The 12,159-nt window shown below is 38.8% G+C and overlaps 1 protein-coding gene across 3 annotated transcripts in view; it reads right to left on the bottom strand.

The window, feature by feature from the left end:
- The window catches only part of LOC128643557 (rho GTPase-activating protein 39), a 231,139-nt gene that overhangs the window by 68,251 nt on the left and 150,729 nt on the right, over window positions 1–12,159 (bottom strand). For all 3 annotated transcript variants that reach the window (XM_053696430.1, XM_053696479.1, XM_053696538.1), the window contains one exon: window positions 2,150–3,416. In XM_053696430.1, coding sequence (XP_053552405.1) covers window positions 2,150–3,416 — 1,267 coding nt within the window. The remainder of the gene's footprint in view (window positions 1–2,149; window positions 3,417–12,159) is intronic.

Here is a 12,159-nt window from a genome sequence, read left to right as displayed (position 1 = left end):
TCTCAAAAATAAGTGCGCAATACCGGCGCGAAAATGAGGCTCTGCCTATGATTAGGGAAAGCCCCTAGAGAATAAGGTGTCTAAAACAGTGCCTGCCGATATTATTTTACAAAAATACCCAGATTAAATGATTCCTCAAGGCTAAATATGTGTATATATGAATCGATTTAGCCCAGAAAATGTCTACAGTCTTAATAAGCCCTTGTGAAGCCCTTATTTACTGTCTGAATAAAAATGGCTTACCGGATCCCATAGGGAAAATGACAGCTTCCAGCATTACATCGTCTTGTTAGAATGTGTCATACCTCAAGCAGCAAAAGACTGCTCACTGTTCCCCCAACTGAAGTTAATTCCTCTCAACAGTCCTGTGTGGAACAGCCATGGATTTTAGTAACGGTTGCTAAAATCATTTTCCTCTTACAAACAGAAATCTTCATCTCTTTTCTGTTTCAGAGTAAATAGTACATACCAGCACTATTTTAAAATAACAAACTCTTGATTGAATAAAAAAAACTACAGTTAAACACTAAAAAACTCTAAGCCATCTCCGTGGAGATGTTGCCTGTACAACGGCAAAGAGAATGACTGGGGTAGGCGGAGCCTAGGAGGGATCATGTGACCAGCTTTGCTGGGCTCTTTGCCATTTCCTGTTGGGGAAGAGAATATCCCACAAGTAAGGATGACGCCGTGGACCGGACACACCTATGTTGGAGAAATGGTATTCTCTATCTGAATCATGAAAGAAAAAAAAATTGGGTTTAATGTCCCTTTAATGACAAGAATGTCTAAAATTAACATTGTGCTTGCTGCAGTTGTTTTTCAATAGCCAGACTCCACCCACCACTTGCTTCTCTTGGAAAAGCCATTCCGGAGCCTGCAGACAACAAGGCCATTCAGAGTCATAATGTTAGTATAAAGTGAATTGTTTTATAGCTTGTTATCTGTTAAAGTTAATTAAGCAGTGAAAGCCTTGAAAAGTATGAAGTGTGCATTTCCAGCTCTGAGAATTAGAAAATCCACAAATTTCAGGTATCCTAAATAATAAAAGTATATTGCAAATTTGTTTAACTATACATAACTAAACATTTTACATTAAAATATCAAGTTGTTTACTGTCCGTTTACCTAAACTTATGCTTAAAGTAATATAAAACAATCTATTTCATTGGTGTAATAAAAAAGCACTAAGCAGTGTTACATACTTAATAGATATAATTGCAATATGTATTATTCATCTATTTAAATGTATTGCAGTTTCCATTACTTCATGTCACAGCCCTACAAAGAGGCTGTGGTCTCTACAGGAAGCTTATCTAGCATATCATCATAAAACTTCCGGGGTTGATTTAGTATTTAGTGAATAGACTAGATAAACAGAGAATCAGATTTGCACATGCTCAGAACTGGCAGAATAAAACGTAAGTTTCAAAAAATGTCTCCACTCTTATCCCACTGGGGACCAGTGGGCTGCAAAAAAAAAAAAAAAACGTAAGTTGTTTGCTGGGTTTTTTTTTTTTTTACAATCTGTTTCTTTTTATGTTTACTTTTATTTAATTATTAAATATTTGTTTATACCAAAGGAGCACTGTTAAATATCCCTTTAAAGCTTCCATGCCTGTTGGCTAATCCATTTACGGTAAAGTTTTTCACTGTATTCCTTTCCCAGTGCTTTTGTATCACACAACATATTGTATTGATGTTGTTATGCTTTATTTTAATGTTACTTTTCTGATTCCTGATTTTTTTTCATGAAAATAACTTTATACATGAACTATCATGAAGTTCTCTCTTTATTGTGAAATGAGGAAGCATTTCTTTTGTATAAGCTTTCTATAGAATATGCTTTTAAAATTTTGACAGCTGTGAGCACGCAAATGAGAAAACACAAGTTTATATATCTTGCATGGTAACATACATAAACTCAGTACTCAGAATATTACACAACCACCCTGATTCTCCCTGTATACTGTAACATAAGACAAAGGTATAGAGTTGAACTGAAACCACAGTTAACGCAGAAGGCCAATAGGCAATTGGCTGACACAATAGAGGTGCTTTGCATTTCAGCTATTCCAGAATTACTGAAGAATGACAGAATAATTGTTTTTTTATTAAAACTTGCAAGGAATGAGGTTATAAAATGTATTTACCTGAGATGCTGTCCTTGCAGATTCTGATGAAAGCAGACTGATCTGGCTAGTGACCTTCTTCTCCAAGAAATCTATCTTTTCATATGTCCGTTTCTGCCTTACAACTTCTTGCGAGGTTACCATGTCCCCAGTGCCATTCTCTTGGCTCTCAGCGACATGCCTGAACAATGACCTGCTGCTGGACGTGATGTCATCTCTTGACCCCCTCCTGCTACTTTTTTTCAAAGCATCAGCCTGGAAACGCACCTTGTTACCATCAACTGGAATAGAGTTTTCAAGCATTTCTGTATCCAAACTAGATTTGCTGCCCCTGCAAATGGCAGTCCTGTTCACTACTGACCTCATTTCTGCAATCAGTTTATCATTCAATGCATTTAGTTCACTGCTACTACCTACAGACCCAGGTCTTGTCTGTCCAGTACCCTGCCTCCTACCTTTTCTCTTTCTCAAACTTGGAGAAGGACCTGTAGAATAGCCGGAATCTTGCTGACTTACCACAGTTGGGTAGTCTTGTGGTAAGCTATTTTGTCGGCCATGGTGTGCTTCTATGTTCTTGAGAACATTGGCTTCTAAAACCCGCCAAGAATGCTTAAAACTGTCCTTGAGGGCTAGTTGACCTGTCTGATGCTTAGGAGGAATATCAAGGGAACCTGTGGGAGATACAGTTTGTTTAGAAGACTGGTCCACATTGACCATATGCTTAATATACTCCCTGCCAACTGCGCTGTATTCCGTAGCAGAGGGATTTCTTTTATGTTTTTGCTGATGAACACTTGGGTAAGGCAGAAGCTTCATAGGCTGGGGGTGATTATGCATACTACCAGATGGGGACACGGGTGGAGAAGCTGACTTTACAGTCATATTTTCAAAGTCCATCTCCACGGGTGGTTCATCATAAATAGGTGAATCTATTGATGGCTCATCATATATAGGTGGTGGAGAGCCATATCTGGGAGATGATGGTTGTAGTGTCCCTGTAGGAGTCCTTTGTGGTGTCTGACAACTTGCTCCATTTGTTAAAACCAAACAGAATCCTCCATTTTCTGTCTTCTTTATTTGCATAGACTGTTTAGCATCAGAACTAGATGCTGTTGAAGAGGAAACCTGAGGCTGTGCATATATAACTGGCTTTGGATGAGAAGGTTTGGGAACGCTGTTCTGGTTGCTTACGCTTGTTGGGGAAGTAGGAACCTGTCTCAGACTATTCACCTTTACCAACATGGCAGCCTTGGTACCCGGGACAGGCTGCCATCTGTGAGGTGTCTCTCTGTTGAAACAAGATGTGAAAAACTATGAGTCATTATAGGGGCAACAGTGTATAAATATGTATACAAACATGTAGACCTAAGCAAATACACATCACTGCTCTATTAGCCGTGCAGCTAATCATTGAAGAGACATGAAACTCAAATGTTTTATTTAATGATTAAAGGGACAGTATACACCAATATTCATATAACTGCATGTAATAGTAACTACTATAAAGAATAATATGCACAGATATTGATATAAAAATCCAGTATAAAACAGTTTAAAAACTTATTTAGAAGCTCCCAGTTTAGCTCTGTTAAAAAGGTAGCTGGAACACCCACTGCAAGTGGGAAATAGCAGACACCCCCCCTCCCCCTTCCTTTGCATATGAAAAGACCCTTTACACAAACAGAATCAAGCTGTAGTAGGTATACGTCGGTGTTCTTCTAAAACTTTGGGGCTTGGTTAGGAGTCTGAAAATCAGAGCAATGTTATTTAAAAATAAGCAAAACTATACATTTAAAAACAAAACAAAAAAACTGTATGGGCTATATAAATGGATCATCTACAAAATTGTATACATCTTTCCAATTTACTTCTATTATCTAATTACCTTGTTCTCCAGCTGTCCATGTTGAAATGTATACCTAGATTTAGACTCAGAAGCAGCAAAGTACTACTGGGAGCTAGCTGCTGATTGGTGGCTGTACATTTATGCATGTTGTCATTGGTTCACCAGATGTATTCAGTTAGCTTTCAGTAGTACATTGCTGTTCCTTAACATTTTGGGTTTCATGTCCCTTTAACCCCTTAACGACACACGTCGTACAGGGTACGTCTTACACAAACTGGTCTTTAAAGACCAGCAACGTACCCTGTACGTCGTTAGGGGTTTAAAGCATCTGGAAGCGATCCTGATTGCTTCCAGCTACTTTCAAGGTATTGCCGTGATGCCTCGATATACTGCAATACCTTTTTTTGCACACCGATTCAGAGATGGCCACTCTGTGGCCCTCTCTGCATCGGCCAGAGATGGTGCCGATCGTTGGTGGGTGGGAGCCAGCTCAGCCATAGCAGGGAGGCGGGTGGGCAGCCCATCGTTGGCCGGACTTCGGGATCAGAGCACGCAAATGATCGGGTGCACGCTCCATTTAGTCCGGTGGAGGTAGAGGGGTGGAGGGAGGTTGACTCAGGGAGGTGGAGGGAGGAAGAGGGTGGGAAATAAATTCTAAAGGGATCTGGGAGGATAGGGGGTTGGGGGCAGCTACACTACAGAAAATTAAGGGTTTCAACAAACGGGCAAATTGTTTTGAGAAAACTAGGTACTGGCAGACAGCTGCCAGTACCCAAGATGGTGGAGAATAGGTAGAGGGTGGAGGGTTAGAGAGCTGTATTGGGGGGGGGGGGATCCCATCACTGCTGAATTTAATATATATATATATATATATATATACATACACACAGATGGCCCTCGTTTTACAACGGTTCAATTTACACCGTTTCAGAATAACAACCTTTGTTTCCAGTCATGTGACTGCTATTGAAAAGCATTGAGAAGCAGTGCATTTATTAAAATAGCCAGTAGGTGGAGCTGTCTGCTTGTGTTGCAGCAAAGCCAAGCAAGCTGATATTTATCAGTTTAACCAGACCTGAGCTATTGAGCAGATTTCAAAGGAACAAGATCTTCCTGTCTATAATTCAGTCCAGATTGGAATGCATAGAAAGAACTGTTTGCAGAAAAATGCAAGTGAAGTCTGTGTTGTGCGATTATTTTATTAGGTTTATAATGCTATTTAGCAAATGTTTTTGTTCATTTAACTTAGTTTAATTATATATTCTGTGTTGTGTGATTATTTTATTAGGTTTATAATGCTGTCTAGCATTTAAAGTCTTAATTTCAAAGCTTTTAAAATAATGTATTGGGTGTTACTTATGACAATTTTGAGAGGGGCCTGGAACCTATCTACCTCACTTCCCATTGACTTACATTATAAACTGGGTTTCAATTTACAACGGTTTCGATTTACAACCATTCCATCTGGAACCTAACCCCGGCGTAAACTGAGGGCTACCTGTATATATATATATATATATATATATATATATATATATATATATATATATATATATATATATAATCCTTTTATTTTAGTATTGGCAGACTTTCTATCAGTACTTAAGATGGCAGTGACAATTGTGATGTGGGGGAGGGAAGAGAGCTGTTTGAGGGGGTCAGGGAGGGATCAGGTAGGAGGCTGATCTCTACACTAAAGCTAAAATGAACCCTACAAGCTACCTAATTAACCCCTTCACTGCTTGGCATAATACAAGTGTGGTGCCCAGCAGCATTTAGCTGCCTTCTAATTATCAAAAAGCAACGCCAAAGCCATATATGTCTGCTATTTCTAAAAAAAGGGGATCCCAGAGAAGCATTTACAACCATTTGTGCCATAATTGCACAAGCTACTTTTAAGTAATTTCAGTGAAAAACCTAAAGTTTGTGAAAAAGTTAGCGATTTGTTTTATTTGATCGCATTTGGCAGAGAAATGGTGGCATGAAATATACCAAAATGGGCCTAGATCAATACTTTGGGTTGTCTACTTAAAAAAATATACATGTAAAGGGATATTCAGGAATTTCTGACAGATATCAGTGTTATAACGTTAACTATCGCTAATTTTGAAAAAAAAAAAAATGGTTTGGAAATAGCAAAGTGCTACTTGTACTTATTGCCCTATAACTTGCAAAAAAAGCAAACAACATGTAAACATTGGGTATTTCTAAACTCAGGACAAAATTTAGAAACTATTTAGCATGGTTGTTTTTTGGTGGTTGTAGATGTGTAACAGATTTTGGGGGTCAAAGTTAGAAAAAGTGTTTTTGTTTCATTTTTTTCATCATATTTTATATATTTTTTTTATAGTAAATTATAAGATATGATGAAAATAATGGTATCTTTAAAAAGACCTTTTAATGGCGAGAAAAACGGTATATATTATGTGTGGGTACAGTAAATGAGTAAGAGGAAAATTACATCTAAACACAAACACAGCAGAAATGTAAAAATAGCCCTGGTCCTTAAAGGGACATTCCAGTCAAAATTTAAATGCACATAGATTTATTACATCTTTAAATAGAAACATATTTGCAATATACATGTATTGGCAAAAATGCTTCTAATAAAAGTTATCACTGGTTTAAAGGGATACAAAACCCAATAGTATTCTTTCATTTTTCAGATAGAGCATGCAATTTTAAACAACATTCCATTTTACTTCTATTATCTAATTTGCTTCATTCTTTAGATATTCTTTGTTTTTCTTCGTTCTCTTGCTATCTCTATTTGAAAAAGCATGAATGGAAAGTTAAGATCCAGCCCATTTTTAGTTCAGTACCTTGGTAGAGCTTGCTGATTGGTTTGCTACATTTAGTAACCAATCAGCAAGAGCTATCTAGGTGCTTAAATAAAAATGGGCCGGCTCTTAAGCTTACATTCTTGCTTGTTCAAATAAAAATAGCAAGAGAATGAAGAAAAATTAATAATAGGAGTAAATTAGAAAGTTGCTTAAAATTGCATGCTCTATCTGAATCATAAAAGAAAAAATTTGGGTTTAGTATCCTTTTAATGTTAAAAAAATTATCTGCACATGCATGTGAAGCATAGCTAGTTATTGTCACTGCACCCACATTTTAAATAATGCAGCTGCTCAGACCATCAGTGGGGCTTGTATCATGTCAGCAAATAACAAATTGAGTCATTACCAGATGGTACAAGCACCTTAGGCTCTCTAAGCAAGTGCTGTTTAAAATGCTGGTGCACAGTGCATACTTAAATATACTTTTGAAACAGCTATAGCTTTTATTGGAAGCATTTTTGCTAATGCATGTATATTGCAAAATATCTTCTGTTCAATACTGAAATGCACCCATCGGGTTTCCAATTTTGGCTGGAATATCCCTTTAAGGGTAAGACAATTAAAAAACGGCCTTGTCCTTTACGGGTTAACATATGTAGGGTGAAAATACAAATCTGCATGTCCTGGGGGGGGGGGGGGGTGGACAGAGCATGGGCAGATATCACACACACAGCAATAGAGCAATCCTGTTATATTACTACAGTGCATGTAGAACAAGACTATATATCATCATTGGTATTGAATGTGATAGATAGATAGAAACACACACACAAGGACACATGGTGTAATCTTATCAGAAAATAGCTTTTGCCATCAGGCATATTTTTCCTGCTCTGCACATGCAATATATATATTTATAGCTATAAGTCCAGTGGGAGAACAGCTCTCTGCCAGTTCCTCATGCTAAATCCCCACATATCCGCTGCTAGAACAGTCAGATAATCACAACAATGGGATTTTTGTTGTATTCCAAGCTCAGTCCACTCACAATTGCCTGGCAAGTCTGACTTGGGTGGGTCCTGCCCCAATACAGACAACAGGAAATAGAAGCTTGATAAACGTTTTAGGGTTTTAAGGGCAACAAACAGGCTTCTGTTTTAGTTTGTTTTTGTTTTTTTAACATTAATAGAAAGGGTAGTGAGAAGAAGAAGGAAAGAGATAAAAAAGAGAAAACATAATACAGAAAAGAGAGAATGTTAAAACTATGGAAGGTAGAATGCTCATATGAAAATAATGAAAATAGCTAAATATAGGATGTAGAAAATAATTAAAGCAATAGTAAAGTCGACATTAAATTTTACAATGTACATGTATTATCTAATTTGTTTCATTCTCTTGGTATCTGTTGTTGAAAAGCACACCTATTAAGGCTTGGGTGCAGTACTGGGAGAAAGCTGCTGATTGGTGGCTGCACATTTATGCCTCTTGGCTCACCTGATGCGTTTTTTTTAGCTCCCAGTGGTGCATTGCTGCTCCTTCAACAAATGAAGCAAATATGCTGATAGAAGTTAACTAGAACATTTTTAAAAGTGTATGCTCTATGTAAATCATGAAGGAACAATTCAGGGTTTCATGTCCCTTTAAATAAATTTTGCTATGTCTGTTTAGGGTTGACGTTCATGGATGAAATATAGATAAAAGCTCAAAAATGTATATATATTTAGATTGTGTATATATTTTTAATTATATAGATCATGGGGTTTAATCATTTATTAAAGACACAAGATAAAATCACAGATAAAACCAGTGTTGGTTTGTGAAGTTTTAAGTTGGTGGGACAGCATATTCTTCCATTTCCATAACAATAATCTTATTTTTCATTGTTTAGATACAAGAACCAGAAATTATTCAGTAATTTAAGTCCATTTATTTTAGTGTTTAGCAAAAATCTAGTTGACATCATAATACAGACTCCCTTCATAATATTTAATCAGATATAAATCACTGAATGTACTAAAACTCTCAAGAAGATAACTAGGAACATACACGCTGGGCACTGACAATTTTTTTCATTTGTTACTGCTATTTACTAAGATGGCTCCATTTTGAGCAAAGTATCCGAGTTAGACACTTGCATAATAATAATTTCACCCTCCCCTGCATAAAAAAATCATTTTAAGTATACAATATACAGATGAACACAGCAGGTATAGTACATTTATAAGACAACATACAGGGTATGGATAAAATAATGTGAACGCCACAAGAGAGAATGTGATACATTGTAAATCAAGTATTTTTAACAGATGTGATATAATTGTAACCTATTAACTTCCTAAGAAATATATATATATATATATATATATATATATATAGGTGGCCCTCGTTTTACAACTGTTCAATTTACACCGTTTCAGAATAACAACCTTTTTTTCCAGTCATGTGACTGCTATTGAAAAGCATTGAGAAGCAGTGCATTTATTAAAATAGCCAGTAGGTGGAGCTGTCCGCTTGTGTTGCAGCAAAGCCAAGCAAGCTGAAATAAATCAGTTTAACCAGACCTGAGCTATCGAGCAGATTTCAAAGGAACAAGATCTTCCTGTCTATAAATCAGTCCAGATTGGAATGCATAGAAAACATAATTTATGCTTACCTGATAAATTTATTTCTCTTGTAGTGTATTCAGTCCACGGGTCATCCATTACTTATGGGATATATTCCCTTCCCAACAGGAAGTTGCAAGAGGATCACCCAAAGCAGAGCTGCTATATAGCTCCTCCCCTCACATGTCATATCCAGTCATTCGACCGAAACAAGACAAGAAAGGAGAAACCATAGGGTGCAGTGGTGACTGGAGTTTTAATTAAAATTTAGATCTGCCTTAAAAAAGACAGGGCGGGCCGTGGACTGAATACACTACAAGAGAAATACATTTATCAGGTAAGCATAAATTATGTTTTCTCTTGTTAAGTGTATTCAGTCTACGGGTCATCCATTACTTATGGGATACCAATACCAAAGCTAAAGTACACGGATGATGGGAGGGACAAGGCAGGAACATTAAACAGAAGGAACCACTGCCTGTAGAACCTTTCTCCCCAAAACAGCCTCCGAAGAAGCAAAAGTGTCAAATTTGTAAAATTTTGAAAAGGTGTGAAGCGAAGACCAAGTCGCAGCCTTGCAAATCTGTTCAACAGAGGCCTCATTCTTAAAGGCCCAGGTGGAAGCCACAGCTCTAGTGGAATGAGCTGTAATTCTTTCAGGGGGCTGCTGTCCAGCAGTCTCATAGGCTAAACGTATTATGCTACGAAGCCAAAAGGAGAGAGAGGTTGTCGAAGCTTTTTGACCTCTCCTCTGTCCAGAGTAAACGACAAACAGGGAAGAAGTTTGACGAAAATCTTTAGTTGCCTGTAAATAGAACTTCAGGGCACGGACTACGTCCAGATTATGCAAAAGTCGTTCCTTCTTTGAAGAAGGATTAGGACATAATAATGGAACAACAATCTCCTGATTGATATTCCTGTTAGAAACTACCTTAGGTAAAAACCCAGGTTTAGTACGCAGAACTACCTTGTCTGAATGGAAAATCAGATAAGGAGAATCACAATGTAAGGCAGATAACTCAGAGACTCTTCGAGCCGAGGAAATAGCCATCAAAAACAGAACTTTCCTAGATAAAAGCTTAATATCAATGGAATGAAGGGGTTCAAACGGAACACCTTGAAGAACTTTAAGAACCAAGTTTAAGCTCCACGGCGGAGTAACAGTCTTAAACACAGGCTTAATCCTAGCCAAAGCCTGACAAAAAGCCTGCACGTCTGGAACTTCAGCCAGACGTTTGTGTAAAAGAATAGACAGAGCAGAAATCTGTCCCTTTAACGAACTAGCAGATAAGCCCTTTTCTAAACCCTCTTGTAGAAAGGACAATATTCTAGGAATCCTAACCTTACTCCATGAGTAACTCTTGGATTCGCACCAATATAAATATTTACGCCATATCTTATGGTAATTTTTTCTGGTAACAGGCTTCCGTGCCTGTATTAAGGTATCAATAACTGACTCCGAGAAGCCACGCTTTGATAGGATCAAGCGTTCAATCTCCATGCAGTCAGCCTCAGAGAAATTAGATTTGGATGGTTGAAAGGACCTTGTATTAGAAGGTCCTGCCTCAGAGGCAGAGACCAAGGTGGACAGGACGACATGTCCACTAGGTCTGCATACCAGGTCCTGCGTGGCCACGCTATCAGAATCACCGATGCTCTCTCCTGTTTGATCTTGGCAATCAGTCGAGGCAGCAGCGGAAATGGTGGAAACACATAAGCCATGTTGAAAACCCAAGGGGCTGCTAGAGCATCTTTCAGCGCCGCTCCCGGGTCCCTGGACCTGGATCCGTAACGAGGAAGCTTGGCGTTCTGGCGAGACGCCATGAGATCCAGTTCTGGTTTGCCCCAACGATGAACCAACTGAACGAACACCTCCGGATGAAGTTCCCACTCCCCCGGATGAAAAGTCTGGCGACTTAGAAAGTCCGCCTCCCAGTTCTCCACGCCTGGGATGTAAATCGCTGACAGGTGGCAAGAGTGAGACTCTGCCCAGCGAATTATCCTTGAGACTTCTAACATCGCTAGGGAACTCCTGGTTCCCCCCTGATGGTTGATGTAAGCCACAGTCGTGATATTGTCCGACTGAAATCTGATGAACCTCAGTGTTGCTAACTGAGGCCAAGCTAGAAGAGCATTGAATATTGCTCTTAACTCCAGAATATTTATTGGGAGGAGTTTCTCCTCCTGAGTCCACGATCCCTGAGCCTTCAGGGAGTTCCAGACTGCGCCCCAACCTAGAAGGCTGGCATCTGTTGTTACAATCGTCCAATCTGGCCTGCGAAAGGTCATACCTTTGGACAGATGGACCGGAGAAAGCCACCAGAGAAGAGAATCTCTGGTCTCTTGATCCAGATTTAGTAGAGGGGACAAATCTGAGTAATCCCCATTCCACTGACTTAGCATGCATAATTGCAGCGGTCTGAGATGCAGACGCGCAAATGGCACTATGTCCATTGCCGCTACCATTAAGCCGATTACTTCCATGCACTGAGCCACTGACGGGTGTGGAATGGAATGAAGGACACGGCAAGCATTTAGAAGTTTTGATAACCTGGACTCCGTCAGGTAAATTTTCATCTCTACAGAATCTATAAGAGTCCCTAGGAAGGAGACTCTTGTGAGTGGTAATAGAGAACTCTTTTCCACGTTCACCTTCCACCCATGCGACCTCAGAAATGCCAAAACTATCTCTGTATGAGACTTGGCAATTTGAAAACTTGACGCTTGTATCAGAATGTCGTCTAGATACGGAGCCACCGCTATGCCTCGCGGTCTTAGGACCGCCAGAAGTGAGCCCAG

The sequence above is a fragment of the Bombina bombina genome, chromosome 1, assembly GCF_027579735.1.
Source record: "Bombina bombina isolate aBomBom1 chromosome 1, aBomBom1.pri, whole genome shotgun sequence".
NCBI classification, from domain to species: domain Eukaryota; kingdom Metazoa; phylum Chordata; class Amphibia; order Anura; family Bombinatoridae; genus Bombina; species Bombina bombina.
This window is presented reverse-complemented; position numbering and strand designations above follow the sequence as displayed.